This window comes from Mizuhopecten yessoensis, unplaced genomic scaffold (genome assembly GCF_002113885.1).
Source record: "Mizuhopecten yessoensis strain PY_sf001 unplaced genomic scaffold, ASM211388v2 scaffold10771, whole genome shotgun sequence".
In the NCBI taxonomy this organism is placed as follows: Eukaryota; Metazoa; Mollusca; class Bivalvia; order Pectinida; family Pectinidae; genus Mizuhopecten; species Mizuhopecten yessoensis.
Genome location: NW_018408713.1, coordinates 1,628,598 through 1,650,927, shown reverse-complemented (window position 1 = coordinate 1,650,927; position 22,330 = coordinate 1,628,598). Strand labels below are relative to the sequence as shown.

At 33.2% G+C, this 22,330-nt stretch overlaps 1 protein-coding gene across 1 annotated transcript in view; it reads right to left on the bottom strand.

Moving 5' to 3' along the window:
- The window catches only part of LOC110462299, a 35,516-nt gene that overhangs the window by 1,676 nt on the left and 11,510 nt on the right, over positions 1–22,330 (bottom strand). Inside the window, exons 11-21 of the mRNA XM_021516211.1 lie at positions 21,682–21,784; positions 21,340–21,402; positions 8,688–8,725; positions 8,031–8,207; positions 7,105–7,159; positions 6,543–6,646; positions 5,745–5,846; positions 4,838–4,936; positions 3,383–4,094; positions 729–898; positions 21–123 (exon numbers count right to left, since the gene is read on the bottom strand). Of these exons, the coding sequence (XP_021371886.1) occupies positions 21–123; positions 729–898; positions 3,383–4,094; positions 4,838–4,936; positions 5,745–5,846; positions 6,543–6,646; positions 7,105–7,159; positions 8,031–8,207; positions 8,688–8,725; positions 21,340–21,402; positions 21,682–21,784 (1,726 nt within the window). The remainder of the gene's footprint in view (positions 1–20; positions 124–728; positions 899–3,382; positions 4,095–4,837; positions 4,937–5,744; positions 5,847–6,542; positions 6,647–7,104; positions 7,160–8,030; positions 8,208–8,687; positions 8,726–21,339; positions 21,403–21,681; positions 21,785–22,330) is intronic.

Sequence of the window (22,330 nt, the reverse complement as noted above, 5' to 3'; positions counted from 1 at the left end):
TATAAGGTGGCTTTACGTACGTATCGGATTTCATTTGGAAGGAGTCTAGCTGTGTTTTCACTAAATGGAGATTGGTGCACAGAATGGATGACAAAGTCATCTTCTTGATTTCATTCAGTTGAGCTGAAAATACAAAATGACAAGTTAAGTAGAACCCCACATTCCTGGCATTTCGGTCTGTTTAAGGTATTTTTGTCCAAACTTGACTGTCTATTCTTTATTACAAAATAATATGCAATTGTCAATTGTTGTTCATTACATTCTAAACATATTTAAAATTTAAGAACAGTTTATTTGCATTAATGTTTTAAAACAATAACATATTGTTAGGCGCATTTACATCCATTTTTTAAATAACGTCAGGATAATTTCAAAAACCAAACATGAGGAAATTAGATACGTTTTCCCGTTAATTTTTTACATCATTATTTTCTCTTATCAGGTTTAGTTCTATAATTAAAAGCCGAACTCAATAAACTACATTTTCACATTGATTTGGTTCATGTATTAAAACTTTGCATAACAATATTAATTTAAACAACCAGTAATAAAAACTTTACATTAAGTAAATAACTATTACAATACTAAAGTATTATACGTATTGACGTATACGTCTTTAACGACAATTGTGTTAAAATATCTAGATTTTATGCTAAATTATACACGTTTTGTGCTTAAACCTATATATTTCGTGCTATTACAAATTTCTCTACTTTATGTATAAATACCTTCCGAAAATCCAGTATATGGCGCATCGTTTTCATACCAGAATCTGTCGCCCTTTTGTAAATCCCGAAACTGTCTGGAAATGATGCAAGCAAACGTTGGACCCACCAAGGCACCAGGCAGATGTTTCTCCAACAAACCACCACTGTAAAGGTCAATATCATTGGGGGAACTGAAACAAATATATTTATCAATATTAAAACTGGAGACAGCTACTGTATTTACCATTGCAATGCATTATCATTATATATGACCCCTCAACATTCTGATAACATTTATATCAGCTATGATTGCCTTGACCCAATTGTTTACATCATAATTGGGACGTGGGGTTCTATTGACCTTTCCTGGACAGTTGGCCGTTCTATTCATTGCACAATCATAACGACACATTAAAATAATTTGATCGAAATGCCTAATTTTATAAAGTTCGTATTTTTTAAGAGTATTGAAATGATCCTGATGGACATTTTTGGGCAATGTGAATGCCAATTGAGCAAAGACATATCGATGATTTTTGCGTTTGGTCAGTTGGCATTCATGTTGTTTGTGAATGCAAACTGAAAGCAGTACAATGATGAAATATCATTTGATTTAGGATTTAACCATTACCTATATTTCAGTTTAACGTAAAAACAGTTTTCAGCATTGAAGGCAGGTACCGTTGATGTCTGTAGTTATTTCTTAGAAAGTGAAAAATGTTGAAGGTATCTGAATACGATTTTTTAAGATATCTAATTATCAGACTCGAATCGCAATATTCCGTCAAAAAGGACAAAAATAAGTCATTCGCTGTAACAACCTAAGTGTACGTATAACCGAAAACCAAATTCGAACTAATAATCAATATGTATTTTTTACCTGAAATGAACAACCTAAATATTCCTTTAACAAATAACATACCAGTAACTGATAACCTACTTTTAACCAATAACCTACCTGTGACTTATAATCTACCTGTACTTCTGGGACTTGTTTTACGCCTAACTGATAAATAAGTATATTTCATCACAAAAAAAAAATGCAAAACTATGGTGGCATATTTCTGCCATCCACTTGCGACTTACGAGTTACGTATGTCGACATAATTATTGAAAGATGTCGACATAATCTGAGAATATGTCGACATAATCTGAGAAGATGTCGACATAACTGTTAAATTATGTCGACATATTATCACATTTGCCGAGATAATTTTGCCGAGATAATTATCTCGTAAGTGGGTAACTCGGCTTTTTATCGTGTTAATGCTCGGGTGTGACATCGACTTGCCACTTACGACTTGCCACTTACGACTTATTTATGTCGACATCCTAGTAGATTATTGCCGACTTACCAAAACGAGGCTTGTGCACGAGGACCGCGAAGGTGGGCTGATGGTGACTGAACAGTGGTGACTATACTGGTGAGTAACTTGGTAAAATCAATGTAAATATGGGAAATCAAAGATATGGATATTACAGTAGGTTACTATGATGTACAGAGTTTATCAATCAAAGAGGGATTTTACATAAATAAGTCGTAAGTGGCAAGTCGTAAGTCGATGTCACACCCGAGCATTAACACGATAAAAAGCCGAGTTACCCACTTACGAGATAATTATCTCGGCAAAATTATCTCGGCAAATGTGATAATATGTCGACATAATTTAAAAGTTATGTCGACATCTTCTCAGATTATGTCGACATATTCTCAGATTATGTCGACATCTTTCAATAATTATGTCGACATACGTAACTCGTAAGTCGCAAGTAGATGGCAGAGATATGCCACCATACAAAACAATGTTTTGATATTTCATAGATTATGTATGCATCTCAAAACGAATAATTTCAACAACACGTTTTTGACATTGTACCAAAACATATCATAGACCAGATCCAACTGATATTTTACTTGTACAAAATAAACATCTAAAATAGCCTACCGCTAGAGATTAGCAACACGTAATAACATATATTTACAGTTGGTAATCAATTGCTAATTTTCAAGTTTAGAGAATTTATACTTGTTGACATGCCTCTATAAACCAACGAGACAGCCAGCCGCGGAATCACAATGGGCGGTGTGCGCACGGTGTGTGCACGATGTGTGAACCATGTGTGAACGATACAAATCTGGACGATTGTTGCTTGCGCACATTTTAGCTTACGATGGACGAACGTTTCGAGATAACAATCGTGGTTGGTGTAAATTGAGGAATAACTTAATAATATATAAGGTTTTGTGTTAAGTCATATACTTCTTTATTCTTACTTCATCTATAAGCTTATCTCATAAGTTAAACATAGCCACTTTGAACATGTATCAGGATCTTATTTTTCGGATCCGATGCACTAACGTTACTCGTCGAGGTGTGAAAATCTAGAAAAAGAAGAGCTATAGAAAATATTAAAACAATGAACATCATGTACATTTTTGTAATGAGAAATTAATATATAAAGTGTACATGCAACTTATTTCATATGAACCCCCCGGACATTTTACATTCTGTAATATTGATTAACCAATTCTACAAAATCGCGAATTTGTGAGAAGAGAATTGCACAACGGGGCAATCGATTGTTAAATACGCGGACGGTGCGCGAACGATGTATGCACGCTACAAATGAAGACTTTTACAACTAAAAGCGTCTTGTATAAACAATGTATATACCTGTAAATACGAGAAAGTCTATTTCTGCCAGTGCGATAATGGTTGACGAGTCCACTTTTGCGGTGACTAAAGTCTGAGGCCGGATTAAGGCCACACCAAGACCTCCAGGCATTGTATGATGGCAGTCCGTGATCACGCCCCCGTTGCATGTTCAAAGCAGCGAGGTCAAGACTATCATTTTTTGAGTCTAAAAATAGGAAATTTCTCACACTGCTCTGAATAGAGTTATCCTCTTTAGTCTGAGCATATGAAACCTGCCACCGTGCTAGCCACTCTGGGCCATTCTTCTCGAACATGAGATCCGGTTTGAAATATTGTTTTTCTAAGTTCATAATAGCTTTCTTTTTAAATCTTTTATTAATCAGCATCATCTTATCTGGTATCTGTGAGTGGCCAAACCTGAAAGCTGCAGTTGCAAATACGTTGGTAACAGTGGCATCTATAGTGTCATTATACACAGATCTAAATCCAGTGGGAGTTGGTTTCAAGTCATACATGTCCATGAAGCTTGGTCCTATAACTTTTGGTAGGTATTCGTTATATGCTATATGTTGAAGTAATGCCCCAACAATTTTTCGCACTTCTTGAAAAACCAGTTCATCGTTCCAATCACGATTGATCAATCGGAGAGTGTTTGCTATCCTGTTGTGTTCTCTTAGGAAAGCGATGTGTAATGTCGTTAATGTAGGCACCTCCGAATTCCTTTCATCACCTGTAAAGCAAATCATTAAATAATAATGCAATCAATCGATCCATCATTAATTTTTTAAACGTTAATGCAATCAATCGATTCAACATTAATTTATTAAACGTTAATGCAATCAATTGATTCATTATTAATCTATTAAACATTAATAAAATCAATCAATTCTTCATTTATTTATTAAACGTTAATGCAAACAATTGATTCAACATTAATTTATTAAACGTTAATGCAATCAATTGATTCATTATTAATCTATTAAACATTAATAAAATCAATCGATTCGTTATTAATTTATTAAACGTTAATGCAATCAATTGATTCATTATTAATTTATTTAACGTTAATATTATCAACCTATTCATCCTTAATATATTAAATGTTAATGCAATTAATTGATTCATTATTAATCTATTAAACGTTAATACAATCAATCGATTCATCATTAATTTATTAAACGTTAATGCAATCAATTGATTCATTATTTATCTATGGATTTTTTCTTTTTATTGTCAACTTTCTTCCTTTAGAATTTTAGTCAAATATGCAAAACGAGTTTTAAGGGAGCGGGTCGAGTTCACGGATCCAAATATCAAAGGACTCCTTTTTCAGGTGTCGAAATTGCAGTTAAAAAGTCTTTTTCTTCTGACTTTACAATGTGTGAAAACAAATTACATGTCAAAAATCTGTGGTAAAACTTTACAACAGATTAAGTATATGAATAAAATATTTGTTTCTATAGCATACTTTACCTGCGTCAAAGCAGTGGGTTTTTGAAGGATTGGTCAGTATGCAGGTATTATTTTTGTATGAAGGAAGTAGGTCGCCTTGGTCTGATACGCGCATGCGTCCTTCAAAAGAAATCAAAGTTTAGGTCAATATGTATCAACTAATAGTGAAAACAATAAGGAAATTCAAGGTTAAGTTCCAAGGATAAGAAAATAATTGAAGTAATTTAAATCCTATACGAAACTAAACGTTTCCCTTTGGAACAGTATTTACCACTGGTTTAGGTACATCGTACAGCCACCGAAAAGCATATGTTTTATCTGAACTCTTATCATAAACCTCTTTCCTTATTTACGTTAAAATATTGCGTTCTGAGCTGTATGTATTTAAAGACCTTATAAACCAACACATAATCGAAAGAGAATAGACTGTCCAGATTATACGACGGTTTAATTGGGAGGGACCAACACATGTGTTGTCGTTGTATGTGATAAGTGATATGTTTATAGTGTTATGGTTATGGTATTAATTAAAATATATATGAGCAGAGCTGCAGTAGCGTATCAATCAAAGCAATATACCTGACCCATTCATGTTAATTTCAAGATGGCGACGTCGCTTAAAAAGACCAATGATTGCAAAATAATATATATAATTTTGATTGTATTCTTCAATTTCAATCAAATGAGATGAACTGAATTCTAATTTTATAATTCCCTCTAATCCTTCGTTCTAGCAAATGCTTCTGAGATGTCAGTAATAAGGTAACATAATCACATATAATCAGTGAATAAAGGTAACAAATTTGTTTTTTCTTTCAGGGTTGCCAAGGGAACAGATACATACAACAAGTCCTCTCTGACAATTTTGTAATTGGACATACATTTGAATTCTGTTCCCTGAGCTTGCAGTGAACAAATAACATTTTACCTCCAGATTTCTCCCTCAGCCTTTCTTGTGACTCTAAAGTAGATCCGTATACGTTAGATGCATCAAGGTATGAAGTCAGTTGATTAATTTGTTGACGATAATCTGCGTAAGTTAAATTTAAAATACAAAAAATAGAAAAAAATCTTGTTAAATTGGTTGACTTTACAAAATTTAAGAACATTCGTTTTAGCTCTAACTTATTCAGTTTGACACAGGTAATTTTATAAATATATATTCAATGATATATAATCCCCGTCAGATCGGAAGATGGTTGATAGGCTACGTTATAAATCTCTCGTCATAATCTGACATTGTACTCAAACAACGTCTGCCTGTCACTGTTTTTGTGATGTCATCAATGATCATATCTTTATTCACATGTATTCAAATACATACAGGCTCATATACTATTGTTATTGAATTTTTGAAGTCAAACCGTCAAGTATTCACTCTGTTACAGCGTACAGCACATATATGTACGGGACATATTAAATACATTGATGGTGGTTTAATGAAGTATAACAACAATTTAACAGGATCACTACAATTGTCGTATTTAGATAGGGTTTTATCCATAGCAAAAGGAATAAGGAATACGGAAATAATAGTATTAAAGATGATGTCATCTTTACACTATCAGGGGAAGTTTGAATATCAATATTTTACAAAACAGTTTACAGATGATTTCTGCTGTCCTTTTCGCAGTACTTGGTTATTTTATCACAAACGCATAAAACCGATATACTTGGCTCAATAGACTGAGAAAGGATAAACAAAAAATGTAATAGTTGAACCTACCTGGGTCACATCCGTTCTTAACTGCAGCTGCAGACCGTGTAAAACTCATACACGACTTGGTAAATCTTGTATCGTTGATGGGTATTTTTATCGGGAAACAGGCACTGAGAAGAAAATATATACTCTTTTTTTACAAAACAAATATGATGGCAAAGATGAAAACACATTTTCCAAAAGATTTTTTTTTATTTGCTCGAATTGCGGCTAATGATATACTTAAACATGTTCTAATCCGTTGCTATATACATCTGTGTAAATATTGTTTTTTCTTCTACCCACCCACATTGTTCTAATAGTACAAGTAAGTTTATACCTATTCGTGTAAATGCTGAGTATAATTATGTACATTTTTATCCTGTTTTCCTAGACAAAGGTACACCGCGCAAATTTCTTTAAATCTTTATTTTTTTTATAGAACTATTAATGAAGTTATAGATTAAATTTCTAATTCAATATATTTTTTGTTCGATTCGCCATAAATAAGGAAATGTGTTGGTTTATTTAGTTATTATTTTAAGACATAATCAGACATGCAGATATTATGACACATATTCTCGCGTACCTTGATAGTGCAGCGTTGCTATTTGAGCAGCAATCAATAGGGTTGTTGTTCTCATCTGAGGAAAAAGCAAGTATTTAATAATACTGAAAAAAATGAAAAATAGTTACACGAGGCAATTAAAGAATAATGCCACATCATTTCAGAAATACTGAAGAAAATTTAGCAAGAAATAATAACATAACACTCTTTTCCATTGTTTATTACCAACGGATGTTTTTGAACGTGATAATGTAATGGACATGCTGCTTCCCATTGCAGAATTGTATGACAGAGGGTGCGGGATATCCTTCGACGTCGTCTAACATCTTATCGGAAACAAATTGGAGACCAAAACGGATCGATTTAATGTGAACTTAGCAATTGTAAAAACATGAAAGATAACAATCCAGACCCAAAGGTCCTTTTTATAGCATTATAAACGAACGTTTTTGCTGCACCAATGTTAGTGATTAATGACAAATAGATTTAGTGGTTAGTTTTTGTTCCTTTTTATTTATCAATCACTGCTGTATACTGGGAAACTGTCGCCTAGTCAGACGTTCGCCCTTCAATGATAAAATTATATCTTTGCATTTCAAACGAGGAAATCATCGATGTTAAAAATAAAAATATTCTCTGCTTCAATGAAATAAATTACATATAAGACATGATGGACTGATTTTACAAACATACTACAAAAACATATGTACCTATTTATGATTTATTTATGGTTTTATTTAAGGCAGTATATGGACATGGGTTCCACACAGTAAATATAAAAGTGTGTGCCCAGAGAAAAAAATATTCCAAAAGCTTGTAAATATTGAGAAATAAGTTATGTAGTATACAGGTAAAATATACTTTAGGATTCTGTCTAAAATCATAGAAGTCATACAAATAACTGTACTAATACCTTATCTAACTAGATATGTATTTCCTCCTCTTACCTTTAAGTGAAGCAGTACTTGTGAGGTCGTGGTCAAGGAACTGGCCAAATGACATATACATAACGGTAAAGGATTCACTAGTGTGTGTACGACCAGCATTGTGTAGTGTGTTGCTGACCAAACGTGCGCTGGGGAGAATTGCACCATTATCTGCTCGGATACGAGGCGAATCAATACCTGGAGCAAATAGATAAATGTTAATTGAAAGTTTCATATATTCCATTTTTTCACCAGGAATAACAATTATAAAACTAAATTTTCCTTCTAGACAAATATGAAAGTTTTTAATAATGTGAAATGTTTCATTTGTGTTAAATATTGTAAGATTTAATGTACATTGTGAGAGATGAGACATTTTGTTCAATATGAGAAATATTGCTAGATGTGAGAATACACAATGATGCATGCACACTTTCTACCCGGAAATATTTCTGCTATGAAAAGATGTTGCTGAGGGGGATGCATCTCTCTTTGTTTTACATTTTTACGTATCTTCGAGCACCATCCAGTCTTTAATATTTTGGGTCAGATTTTGTCTTCGTGATCTGATTTGGTTCAGCGGTATGGTATTTGTTTTACCTACACGGAAAAAGATAATTATTTCTGTGATATGGCATACTTTTCATAGTTCTTGTGGTGATGTGATTTATCATTTACCGTCTTCATAATCCGGAGGTAATAATCTTCGGTGTGGTCTAAAAGAGGAACCAGATAAAGGATTATGGATGTTGTTGCATGTTCCGTCGGCTGACCTGTATCTTTCCAGCATATTGCAGTTCATTGACGTAGGTGACGGTATACATTGAGAAGTAATTTGTGAACGCCATGTATCAAGTAGTTCTTCGCTTGTTGTGATCATTTCCGGACCAGTAGAATTGGATCTGAAATTTAACCGTCAAAGTGATAAAAGCATGTGATTCAAACAATTATTTTCTGGGGGAGACGCTTCTTTCAGACATAAATACTGAGGTCATGTAATGATTGTATTGTAATGGTTCAGACCCTCATCCTTAAGTCTTGTTTCATTTCATATGTACAATGTGGGGTGTTACATTGTGTCAAACAAGTCAGGAGTTGATATGAAAAACAGAAAGGATATGGAAATCTTGAATTAATCTGGCGGTAATTCAAATCAAGCAGAGGATATCATATGAAAATTTAACGTGTACCAAATTATTTTTAGAGGATTTGGCTGTCCCACATATTGAACACGAAAAGTCTACATACGGGAAATGAAACATAGCAAACAATTCATTATTTCACTTTGTGTTGTAAATATGTGCGTTCATAGCAACCGAACCCCCCGCCCCCCCCCCCCCCCCCCCCCTGAAATTTACATTTGCCGACACTGAATAGTGAACTTTATTTCTCACTTAATGGTTCTATTATAATAGTTTGATGATATGTTAATATACTACTCGGCTAAAGATGTAATCAACCAGATCATTGAGTTCGTCATTAAACGACCACGTACCTGTAATATATATCACAGGTGTTTATTATGATTGCTATCTGCGTACGCTCTATAGATAAACAGAGAGTATGGCTGATTGAATTCGTCCGCAGGGCATTTCGTTCTTAAAGTTACCATCAGAGATACATGTAGATTTCAGCGAAACAGAATGTAAATATACGATTATTTGTTTTAATTAACGTGTAGATTGTTCAAACGTTTATTGCATTGACATAACCGCCATGTTTATATTTACTACAGTAGAGACATTGTATGGGAAAATGTAACTCAACAATGGAAATAATAACAATGACAAATAAAATAAGAATAAAATTAAATAGAAATAGATTTTTTTTTTAAAAAAATGAATAAATAATAAAGAAAGAAAAGAAGAAGAAAACAACTGCAGCATCAATACGTCACCAAACATTATGAAGCAAAATTATATATAGAATCTTCGCCAACATTTACTGATATATAGTTTAAAAACGATCTACTAGCTAGATTTCCAATATTTATTAACCAATAAAAACAGTTTTATTCAACATCGTTATATGAATTGAATGATTGTTTAAGAAACAAATATGACTGAAAGAAACCCTTTAAAATTTTCGAAGGGGACTTATTTTTTGAGACTTAAAGATATACAATGTAACAAGTAATCATTTAATAAAAACTCAAAAGCGTTTCTCAAAACAGTCTTGATTCCTGTACGCTTATATTTACAGTTGCGCTGAAGTGTCACCATGTTGACTAAATAAACTTAGTTTCGGGTCATTAGACTATGAACCGTCATGAGTAATCAGACAGTGCGTTTGGACTAGAAGTTGACTATTCCACCATGAATCCATACCTATAATAGTTCGTTCTATTAAAATGACCCTCCTCTATAACTTTTAGGGATACTGTCGTTCTCCTATAATGCAATGGGTATTCATAACGTCTATGAACCGCAGCTGAAAGCAGTTATTACTTACATATCCCGCTGTAGACTTGTGTGAAATTACACTGAAGTAAACGTTAAACAAACAATAAAAAAAACTATTTACTCAGTGAATTACGTTTGTACTCACAAATCATTAAACCTGCGCAATGCAGAAAGTGAGAGAGCGGCATTTTTGTCAGATTGTGGTACACGACCCGGTTCAGGACTGGCAGAGAACAGAGAGTGTTGCCACAAAGTACACCCAGCGACGTCATTTTCCATTCCTACTTTTTCCTGTTTACCCCCTGAATAAAAAAAAAAGCAAAACAGTAAGTATGCATGTAGGCGCCATATATTTTCCTAGGGTTGCTGACATCTTTTGTCGAAACGTTTCTAAAACCCCGCGTCAACACAAGTCAAACACAGTGGTAATGCACATGGACCAAAGTCAAACACAGTGTTACTGCACATGGACAAAGTCAAACACTGTTACTGCACATGGACAAAGTCAAACACAGTGTTACTGCACATGGACAAAGTCAAACACGGTGTTAATGCATATAGACAAAATAAAACACAGTGTAAATACACATGGACATAGTCAAACACAGTGTTACTGCACATGGACAAAGTCAAACACAGTGTTACTGCACATGGACAAAGTAAAACACGGTGTTAATGCATATAGACAAAGTAAAACGCAGTGTAAATACACATGGACAAAGTCAAACACAGTGTTACTGAACCTGGACAAAGTCAAACACAGTGTTAATGCATATAGACAAAGTAAAACACGGTGTTAATACACATAAACATAGTAAAGCTGCCATGCACCATAGCAAATATTTGTGCAAAAGTTAACACTAAAAGTTTAATAATTTAGCATTCGTGTTATTGATTTTGGGGGGCCAAAATTTGAAGCCAAATATCACCATCAATGTCTGGATGTTTTTGTTTGATTATGTTGCATTATTTTGATTAGTTATTAGAAAATTGGCTTGAGCACAGAATACATTCTATATCCTGAACTGAACGTCGATACCAAAAGACAACAACGAAAAAAAGAAAGGTCATTATGAGTTCCCACACAGAATATGGAACTTTAACTGAGTATTTCAAGGATTTTTTTTATATAGGTTCATATAACACATCGGCAATGTTTTTATGACGTTCCGAAATGATCGGCTAAGCGTATGTGCAATATAGTCTAAAAACAGTGAAATATCTACGTAGAATGAATATACCTTTCAGTCAATCTTCAAAAATACAAAACAATTTTTATCTTACCATTACGTCCAAACTGTGTTGTCTGACCCGTTCGAATGGCATCATTAACTGATTGAATGACTAGTTCTTTGAGATGAGACGTCTGTGTGGAGCACGATCGACCCAATGATAGTAAGAACAACATACGAAGCAACTCCATGTCTGTCGAATTTCAAAACGTTAGCCTGTATATAAAAGATAAAAAAATCTTGATTTATAATTTATCACGGATGCATCATTACATTTAATGACTATCACTTTTTAAACATACTTTAAAAAAATAAAACGAAATAGCATCACGTTATCAATCAATTTGTTGAGAAATCAATCGTGAATAAACCCATTAAGATTCAGACATTTTTTAAAGCACGTTTCATTTTGATCATTTTTGGAAACCGTCTTAATAAATCCAATGTGATGATACGCTGCCCTATCAAAAAAAAATGTGTTGGTCAATAAATAGGCTTGTTTTAATGTTGTAAGTTCAGAAGTGTTTTAGAAAACTGTGTTACTGCAATTAAAAAGCTAAAAATATACTGTTTTATTAAAACATGTCTTACTTAACAAGACTAATTCATTTTTTAATAATTACAGTACACGTTTAATGAGATTCAAGTAACTTAATTCATACAAAAATACATGTTTTAATAAAAAATGTATATAACATTTGTTGAAAACATATGACATTTTACCATCTACTGAACACATACTTATATTTAATGACAAAAGTATAGAATATGTAAAGAATAACAATAATCTGTGATAGCAATAACAATTACCAGCACATTGATTAATCATATACAGTTTGAATGTTTTAGTAGTAGTCTTATTTGAACAACGTACTGTTTTGCTTGAACAATACAATTGCTGGTTTAAACTTTGTTTTATTCAAATTTTGTTTGGCAATACATCGAAGTACATGTTTTATAAAACAGAAAAGGAAACAAATGCAAGTGTTGGGAGCACTAAAGAAACAGTTGGTTAAAGTAATATGTTATTTGGAGTTGAGAAAGGAGTTTTTTTTTATTTATTAACGTGCACACAATATGACATACTATATATTAACAATTAAATAATTAAATGGAATTCAAGCCGATTTTAATTGTTTTGGCTATTAATATGCACAGATGTAAGTTTGTTAATGCAGTTTATAAAATGAGTTTTGAAAACAAAAATAACTTAAAAACGTTACTTACCGTAGGTAAACTATTCAAATATAGTCCTTAGTAACAATCTACTCCTGTGTCCTGTATGAACTCCCACGTTTATAAATATCCAGTACTGTTTTTAATCTATCACATTTTCAAAATATAAATCCACATATTTCATACCAACTTTTTTTAACCAACCGCATCCAATGAATTAATAAAGCGTGTGTCACTTTCCTTTACAGAAACGTAATGCCATTGGTAGATTTTCTTACCAAGCCCCGAAGGCTAGACTATCAGCGCCATCTGTATACTCATTGGCGGATCAAATCCGCGGGCGCGTTCTTTTCTTTTGTTCAAGCGAGCAGAAGGCCACGTATACGGTTGCTCTCAGAACTAGGGGTCCATTTGTTATAACGCCATACAAGTACAGTATGCAATCATTAATGGAATCTTATCTTGATGACAGTCTTTATATAACTAATTTGTTACCAATACTAGATTGGGCCATTGCGTCCTATACGAATCACGTAAAGGGAAGAGGACCGTAATATTAAGTGGGGTAGGTCAGTTATTGACATAGGTATAAATCAAACATATTTTAAAAGATGCCTTGATTGGAATGTCGTACCATAACAAATATGTTATTGAAATCCCAATAGCGAATAATCGCTTTACGGAAAATATATATTCAAAGAAATAAATGAAATAAATCAGTAAATGCCATTTCTGGTTCCTAGGTATTTTTTCTGCCAATAACCTATTGTAATTTTGACTGAGCAAAACATCTTATGCTTAGTACCGGCGTTCAAGCAAAGTACAAATCTTAAAAATATTTCCCCTATATTGCCAATATCTTTTTGAACAGAGAAATGTGCATCATATGATGCAACTATCTAATACAAAAATAATTTTGATGTTATTGTGACAGAAAAATGATACACAAATTTAAAAATCACAAGAAAATCGATTCGTGAGACCTCTTGTTGCAATACAGGTCTTGAGGAGAAATCCTGAAGAGCCGTATAGCAGCAAAATGACTCGGGAATACGTGTTTCTTGTGATTTGTAAATTCATATTTATATTGAGATTGTTTATTTGTCTCTCTGAAGTTTTACGTCCTTACGTCATACGAAGACGGTTCACAGAAAATGAGCCATTTGGGAATGCATTATCATTGAAATGCCATAACCCTGAAGGAAGCATGAAACTGCGCTTGATCAAATTATAATTTCAATGGGCTTCGATCTCTTTGGTCTTAAATTAAGAAATAAAGGTCTATATTCCGACAGGTTTTATCAGGGTAACCCAATGCCCTGCTATTGGATCCAACTGGATGCTACTGTATGTGAAGCAAGTGATAATTTGTCTCCTGCAAAATTGGATGATATTCTGTGTCATCTATATAAATGTTGGAAGGGATAGCAGAAGGAGGCGGAACGACCATCTCGGGGTGGGGATTGAATACAAGCTAAACAAAAACACCAAACTCTCAGTCTCACCGATTACACAAACTTTTGATACAGTTATAATATATTTATACTTCACAGTGGGTGACAGCAGGTGTATTCTTGTCCCGATCCCCCACCTGCAGACTAACACAACTAATTAAAGTTATATAATATATATATATTACTTTCCACCATTTTAATGAAAATTGATATTTCACATTTCATAAATTAAGGGGTTTTACGCTAATGTTCAATTACCTGTGAATTATATTCACCTTTTAATCAAACATTATTTAAAGGGTCAGTAGGTCTGTATGGACAATACATTGAATGCGTACATTATCTTAACACGTAAGCAGCCATCGGCGAGATTTAAAAGAACTAATAGTTTTGACGTTCGGCACAGTTTTCAGTTTAATTATTATACACAAATCGTCACGATGTTACCTTGTGCCTAAAACTTTTTCGAAACAATTTATTAAACCTAAATCCCTAAAGATGTACACCTTTGAGAAGTCAACAAATTCCTGTATTAAACTTTTTTTCTTATATGGATTTTTGGAAAAAGGAGTTAATGGCATAGTAAAAAATGTAAAAAAAATATATATGTCCGTGTGTTCGTTTTTTTTGCTATGATCAGTCAAAGATGTGATTTTAGGTGATTGTTTTGGTTTTGACCTTTTGCAGAACAAATTCATACACTTTCTTGCAAGTGTGTTATAAGATATGTATGAATGTTTGTAGAATTGATAGAAATATTATTTTCTTTTAAATTATGGAGGTAAAATTTCTTAATCTTATTCTTTTAACTCAGAAAGGTGATTTAAGTTACCCCTACCCCTTATTTGTTATGAAAAAATACAATATTTAATTTTGTTTGTCATCCCCCAAAGCATCACAACAAATCACACAACATCCCTCATGCAGACCACCAGGCACATGAGGGAAATCGTAATCTTGGACGTGCTGACCATCCATTATTGTATATCAAGTCCTGAAAAGACAGAAATGAAGGCATCAGTATATGACAAAGACGAAAGAGTTATATTAGACACAGTTTTTTTTAGCGAAACCGTTCCAATCCTGTGTACATAGTACATTGTCCTGACACAGCAAAACATACGTTTACAAAAAGGGGCTTATCGTGACGTTTAATAATATTGTTACAAATATTTTCAACAAAAGTAATACATATAATCATTAATCATTAATAATATAAAAAAAAACAACCAACGTGGACAATTCTTGCTGCAAAACCGCTGCTTTTCAATGAAATTCCACTTTTTCAATAAATCCAGATTGCAAACAGATTATGGTTATACTGCATACTATCTGCAATGTTACATAATAATTACAACAGGTTTATGTGTGCTTTTAATACACAATATAGATTTTGATTAAATAATTAAATTAAATGATGTATTGCCATGCGTATTGAAAAGTGCATACAGGGCTTCGGAGCTACTCTGGAGAAAGTTTTATTTAACCATCCTGTTCATGGAGATTGTATGCTTGCTGCTAATAACTGTATCCTCACTGTACTGTATGTACCCAACAATTTTTTCACACTATCATATTACACGTTATATATGCAACATTCGTGTTAGTTTATTGTTATAATATATTATATTATTACAATATATTATATTATTATAATATACCTGTACCAGGCCGAAGTACGCTTGTACCATGTTTTGTTTTCTGTTTTCATCCGGATATTGTCAGCCATCTTGGATTTTGAAATGATGCCCATACCAGAGCCTATCAATTTTGTCAAAATAGGATATAGAGTTATGTGTAATAAATTAACATATTTGCAGCACTCCAATATCAAAGAAAATATCAAAAATCAGAATTTTCTTTCATCTAACCGATATATTCTCGTTCTTCATTTTTGGCAAAAAAAGATGAAAAATAGGCCAAATTTAAAAATGGCCTCAATTTTTTCCCCAAAGGGAATCTTTCATGACTTTTTTTCTATCATACTAGAGACATAGATGAGTTGAAATCAGAAGAGTTTGATAGCATAGTATTTTTTTCCCTAGATCACCATGAAACGGACCTATTCCACCGACCTACAAGGTAAATGAAAAACATTAAAGGTTAGGACTTTCTAAATCTAGCAATTCTAAAGGGTCAAGAGGTCTGTTAGACAATATATTGAATGCGTACATTATCTTAACACGTAAGCAGCCATCGGCGAAATCTAAAAGAACTAATAGTTTTGACGTCCGGGACAGTTTTTAGTTTAAATATTATACACAAATCGTCACGATGTGACCTTGTGCCTAAAACGTTTTCGAAACAATTTATTAAACCTAAATCCCTAAAATAAATTAATATGATCAAAGCCGAGTGAAGGTAAATGATATACATTAAAGGTTAAGACTTTCTAAATTTAGAACACATTTTGATACGCTGTATATTACATTTAATAAATATAGTTCTAGCTTATTATTTTACAAAATGTAGAATTATTTTCCAATAGGTCATCTAAGGTCTAGACATGTGTTTGGTTGTTGTTATGGTTTAGAGTGTTCGCATCAGGTGAGGTCATATGAATAAGGAAGCCAGTGGAAGTAGGAAAACGAAAGATGTAGATCTAAGTTTTGGCATTTGGTGCAGTAGATCAATTCTGGTTTCCATGATGTCAACTTTGCAGTAGACACAAAAGATTCTGCAGACAATACCTATGTTGCTGAAAGTGCAAAACCGGCACAGAGTAATACTATTTGCAATAGCTATAGCTATTTTGACAAATTGGAGAATTGTAACAAGTATATATAAATTCAGCTATCGAGTATAACGAAAAATTTGCTGGTAGGTTAATTTCACCAAGTTTGCAGATTTGTTATGTGACTATTTTATCTAATAATCTTTAAAAACAATTTAGCAAATAATGCTTTGTATGGTATCAAAATAGTTGTTGAAATCATTTCCCCTTAATATGGACAAGTTGAAAAATTAAAAACAAAAATCGTTTCTGATGATTTTATTTTGTCGATAAAGGGACTGTATTAATATATGTAACTACCCGAATAAGATTTTTATTGGTTAAAAATGATTAATACATATATTGTATATTCGATACTGTTTCGAATTAATTAGATACTTAAAAATATTTATTAATAATTGATTGAAGTGTAGCTGTATCTTGTGATCAATAGAGCAGTAATAATACGCCAATAAAGTTATTACTTCGTTAAGATTGACTGCATGTATTTTATACACCTAACAGAATACAATGTGTAAACGAACTTCAAGCCATTATTTTTACTTATTTCAAGTAAACATCACTCAAATTAACATATAATGTCATTCATGATTACAGACAAATAAGTACAATTTTCGATTTGTTCCAGAATCCTGACTGCAGTTTTGTGTTGACATTATTATTTACATAGGTAAATACCTCTTGGTATTTTCTCTTGCACACAATGATATATTATAATAACATCTCCCGACAAAGCAAGTGGGTGTTCACTTTTATGTTATCCTATAGTTATGCTATTATCAACATGTCGCCAAAATCACAAATAACTGTCCCTGGTGAATACAACTATCAAAGTTATACGCTTTCCTGAATCTTAATAACATAAAAATCGTGGAATAATTATATCACACAATTTTTTTTGTTATTCTCCCACTATTCACAGGTGTGTCTCCCTTTTAATCCGGAAAAGATCAGCTTGTCACTCCATAGGGGGAGATAGCCTCGTGCAGAATGGCACGATCTAAGTCATAACATGGTATGACGTCACTTCATCAATACATTGGCGTCACGTCAACAGTAGAAGACCATGTAAGACAACTATGGATTTGCTGGAAAACATGCATCACGCTTGTATTTCACGCAATCACCGATTGTCGGCGGATTTGTGAGTGAAACAGGGGGCCGCGGTGGCGAAGTGGTTAACGCGTTTGACATTTCGCTACCACTAGCCCCCCACCACTGGATTGCGGGTTCGAGGCCTACGTGCGGGAGTCGCCAGATACTGGCCGTTGGTCGGTGGGTTTTTTTCCGGGAACTCAGGCTTTCCTCCACCATCAAAACCTGGCACGTCTTTAAATGGCCATAGCTGTTAATAGGACGTTAATTGCAAATAAACCGAATTGGGAGTGAAACAGGATGGGGGAAAAACAATCATCCCCTACATTGAGGGTTAAACAGAGAAATCCCCAACCCTTTGGATGATATTCTCGAATGTCTTACCTTCGGCAAAGTCCCTTAAGTTGGAGATTTATCTGTCACACCCTCAAAGTAGGGGACGATTATATTATATTAATCATTGATAAATAATAAAATCGACGAAATGTTTACATAATTTGGCTGTTTGCATCGATCTAAAGCACCTTTAAATTACTGCTTTCTTACTTGACATTCAAGCGAAATTTTAAAACAACGATAGTTCAAGTGAATATTTTCAATAAATCATACATATTGATCAACCAATACATTCTGTTGCTGTAAGGCGAAAACAATTAAATCAGCTGTATCATACTGGATGTTGATATGAGGCAACACATTAGGGAGAAATGAAGAGGAAAGAGGATTCTTCTGTGTCTTCTGCTTAACGAAAAGACACCAAAATTATGATGAAACTATCGATCATTTATTCAGGAGAAGCTCACCATTTGCAACAGAACTGATTTGTATGAATTTTGTTTCAACCTTTCCTTCCATTTCTTTAGTTTCATCTCTCTTCCGGCGCACCTGCTGTTTACCATGTTTTCACTCCTTTAGCCTGTATGACCTTATCCTGTTGATCTAGTATTAAACCATCTAATAAACATAAGATTGTCTATATTTCTTCAAGTAAGGAATCCTAATGAAATTTCCTAGTGTTAGCCTGGTGATCCACCACACTTTCAGAAAGAAAGTAAATATCATTACGTTATCATTGTATCGGTGGGTATAACGTAACGTCAATATGATATAGCCAATAACATAACGTATAACCCTCTTTTTGCTTTAACTGCATGCCATTTGCAAGGTAAAAACATGCAGAAGAGATGTGCGAAACTACTGTAGCATGTAGATCGACACTAACAGTTAAACATGTTTTACCTGACAAAGTAAGATGGGTTGTTTATCACAGCGAAATATTATTGCAAATGTAAAATAAGTGTTGTAAGTTGCAAAAAGATATGCTTAGATTATGCGAGACTAATTTTTGCATCCCCCTACCAAATGCAGCGAGGGGGATGGATGTAGTATTGAAGCTAAGTATATGATTAAATACAAATAAGGCGTACGAAATATTTTGGGTATGCTTTTTTATTTTTCATAATGTAACTTTATTTTGCGTGCACAAAATATTCTAGAAAAATCAGCGGGTATGCTATATTATTTTTGCAGATGTAGAGGTACCTATTAAAGTTGATGTATTTCCAGCAAATTCTTTTATTTATAATTTTTCAGTTTTGTATATTTGAATATAGAAAAGCTATATATTTGAACAACAAATATCAAATGCCAGCAGATTTAATGCTTAGTAATAGTATAGAACGTGTGCTTCAACAGCCTGAAAATGTTAAATGTGATCAAATAGAAATATTCCGGAACTGTATTGTAAAGCAATGGGCTGGAGTACGAAGTTTGTTATGTTATCCCTAGAGGCAGGGATTTGTGGATAGATAGTGCTGAGATAAAAACCTATACAAACACAATTTCTTATCTATATCTAGGTGTATTTGTAACTACATATTGCCAGGGGCGCAGACACAGGTGTGGGTAAACGGTGTTCGGTTCATAAAGAGCAGTATTTAAATTTGAAACAGTAACATTTTCATAAGAAACATTTTCCTTTGTGTCACCAACCGATACATTCCCTACCTAATTGATTGTTTAACTGCTATTTCAATAACCCGACAGTTATTAAATGTCACACAGTAGCGTAGATATATTCAAAAAGGCAAGTATTCCCTCCGTACATGTAATAATGAAATGGACTTGACTTGATAGTTCTGTAAATAGTATTTCATATCTCTGCTGCAATTAACAATAAATGTTCAGCTATGCCAATTTTTTAACTGAAATATTTGAATGTCGATTACCGATTTATTTTGGTAAACGAATTAACACGAATTAGACGTTACCATAATGTTCCTAAAAGCGTTTAATTCAGTGTCAATATCACTTTCTCTTCTACCTGCCATGGTAATGATAGAAGGAAGATTAGCATGATTAAATTGTTTGTTCAGTTGAGAGTAGGGTCATTATTAAAGCTCTTATATACATTGGTATTTAGCGAGTCCCTGATATTGACCCTCTTTTGTGTAAGGGGTTGCCAGGCTCCCATTCCAAACACAAGTTGATATCATATTGGCAGTACATTCGTTTTCGAAACTTATAAGGGAACAATTTTCTACAAATAATTTACTTTTATTATAAAGTTTTAGACTTTCTGTCATCACGATGTATCTGACATTATTGTATATTATATTGTCCGATTAGCGTCTTTAATAATAAGTATTAATAAAACGTTTGTAAACTCTCATGTTAATGACATTTAATCGTGTTTATAATTTCCTGTTTATTTTTAAAAGCAACAAATCAAACATTTCTAAACATTTTCTTCAGGTTCGTAAGTATGGATTATGAGAAGTTCTTTTTACACAACCAATACCATTTCCTATGTGACGTGTCGATGACTAGTACGATATGTACACTGTCACCTTCATCAGACAAATGACCAGTGAAGCGTATGCACACAAAGGTGTAACAAGTGTACGAGTTGTCCATCAAATCGAAGGTGACAGTGTACATATCGTACAAGTCATCGAAACGTCACATAGAAGATTTTATTGGTTGTGTAAAAAGAACTTCTCATAACAAATCAAACAGTTTCATATACACGATGTAGAGTAGAAATGTATCGACATTAAAACGACAACATGTGATTTTGTTTTGATATCTTGTGTTCATAACATGTCAAGTAATTCCTATAAATATTTAACATATTTTTGTAAAATAAATATCTCCCAAATTTCCAGACACATAACATATATTTTACGCATTCCTTAGTTTCTGTTGAAATATCAGATATTTCTTTGAAAAGATTACGATCCATCTTTCCACGCATCGAGGTTTATGTCCGGAAGCTCTCCACAGGGTATGCGAGCGTTCCTGAAATATACAATGGAGTTGAGCATTATTTTCAAAGATGTATGTTAAGGCCAACAAAATATAACAAAAGGATTAATAGGCCTCATCTGGGTTTTTTCTGCCAAAATCTAATTCATTTAAACATATATGATAAAGCCCTCATTTATAGCATGCTATTGCCTAATAGCAAGTCCCTGAGAACCATGTGATTCGTGATGTGTCTAAATTTTCATAGCTTGATCCCTGTGTTCTTAAAATCATTAGGTTTATTTAAGCAAATACGCATGCGCGTCAACTAACCCGTTGCCAACGAAACGGAAGACGTTGGGTTGTATGAAGGGAGTGTCGAGATTATTACACATCACTTTTGACAGTCGGATTTTCTTGATCTCGTTCAATTGCTCTGTAAGTGGAATATTGAGTAATAACATGAGATTATACACGTTGTATTAAGCAATTAAAATCAAATTGTGTATGATTATCTTTATGTGGTGTTTATGATTACAACATAACTATACATGCAGTTTACAATACATTCGAACAAGAAATAATAAGAACTAAATAATAAAGATACAATTTCAATGAGTTAAGCTTTATGAAGTTTTTATGTTTACTTAAGAAATTTGATTACTTCATGTTCAAATAAATTGTTCTTAGATTTCACAGGCTATTATTTGACTTTACTGCACACCATGTCATGATATCAGTGCTCCAGATATCGAAAGGGTTTTACAAAGTTTTGCTATATACTAGCCCTCTTTATGTGTACCCTTCTTTATGTAATGTGAAGCAACGACTCAGTGGAATTTACGAGAAAGTCTTTCGTGCATTGTCCGTCAAATTGTATATATCTAGGAGTCAAAAAGAGATCTGCATAATTTATACTGAATGTTTATACGGATTTCAAGGATTTAAAAGACAATTCTTTCTTCATTACTTAACTGTTAAC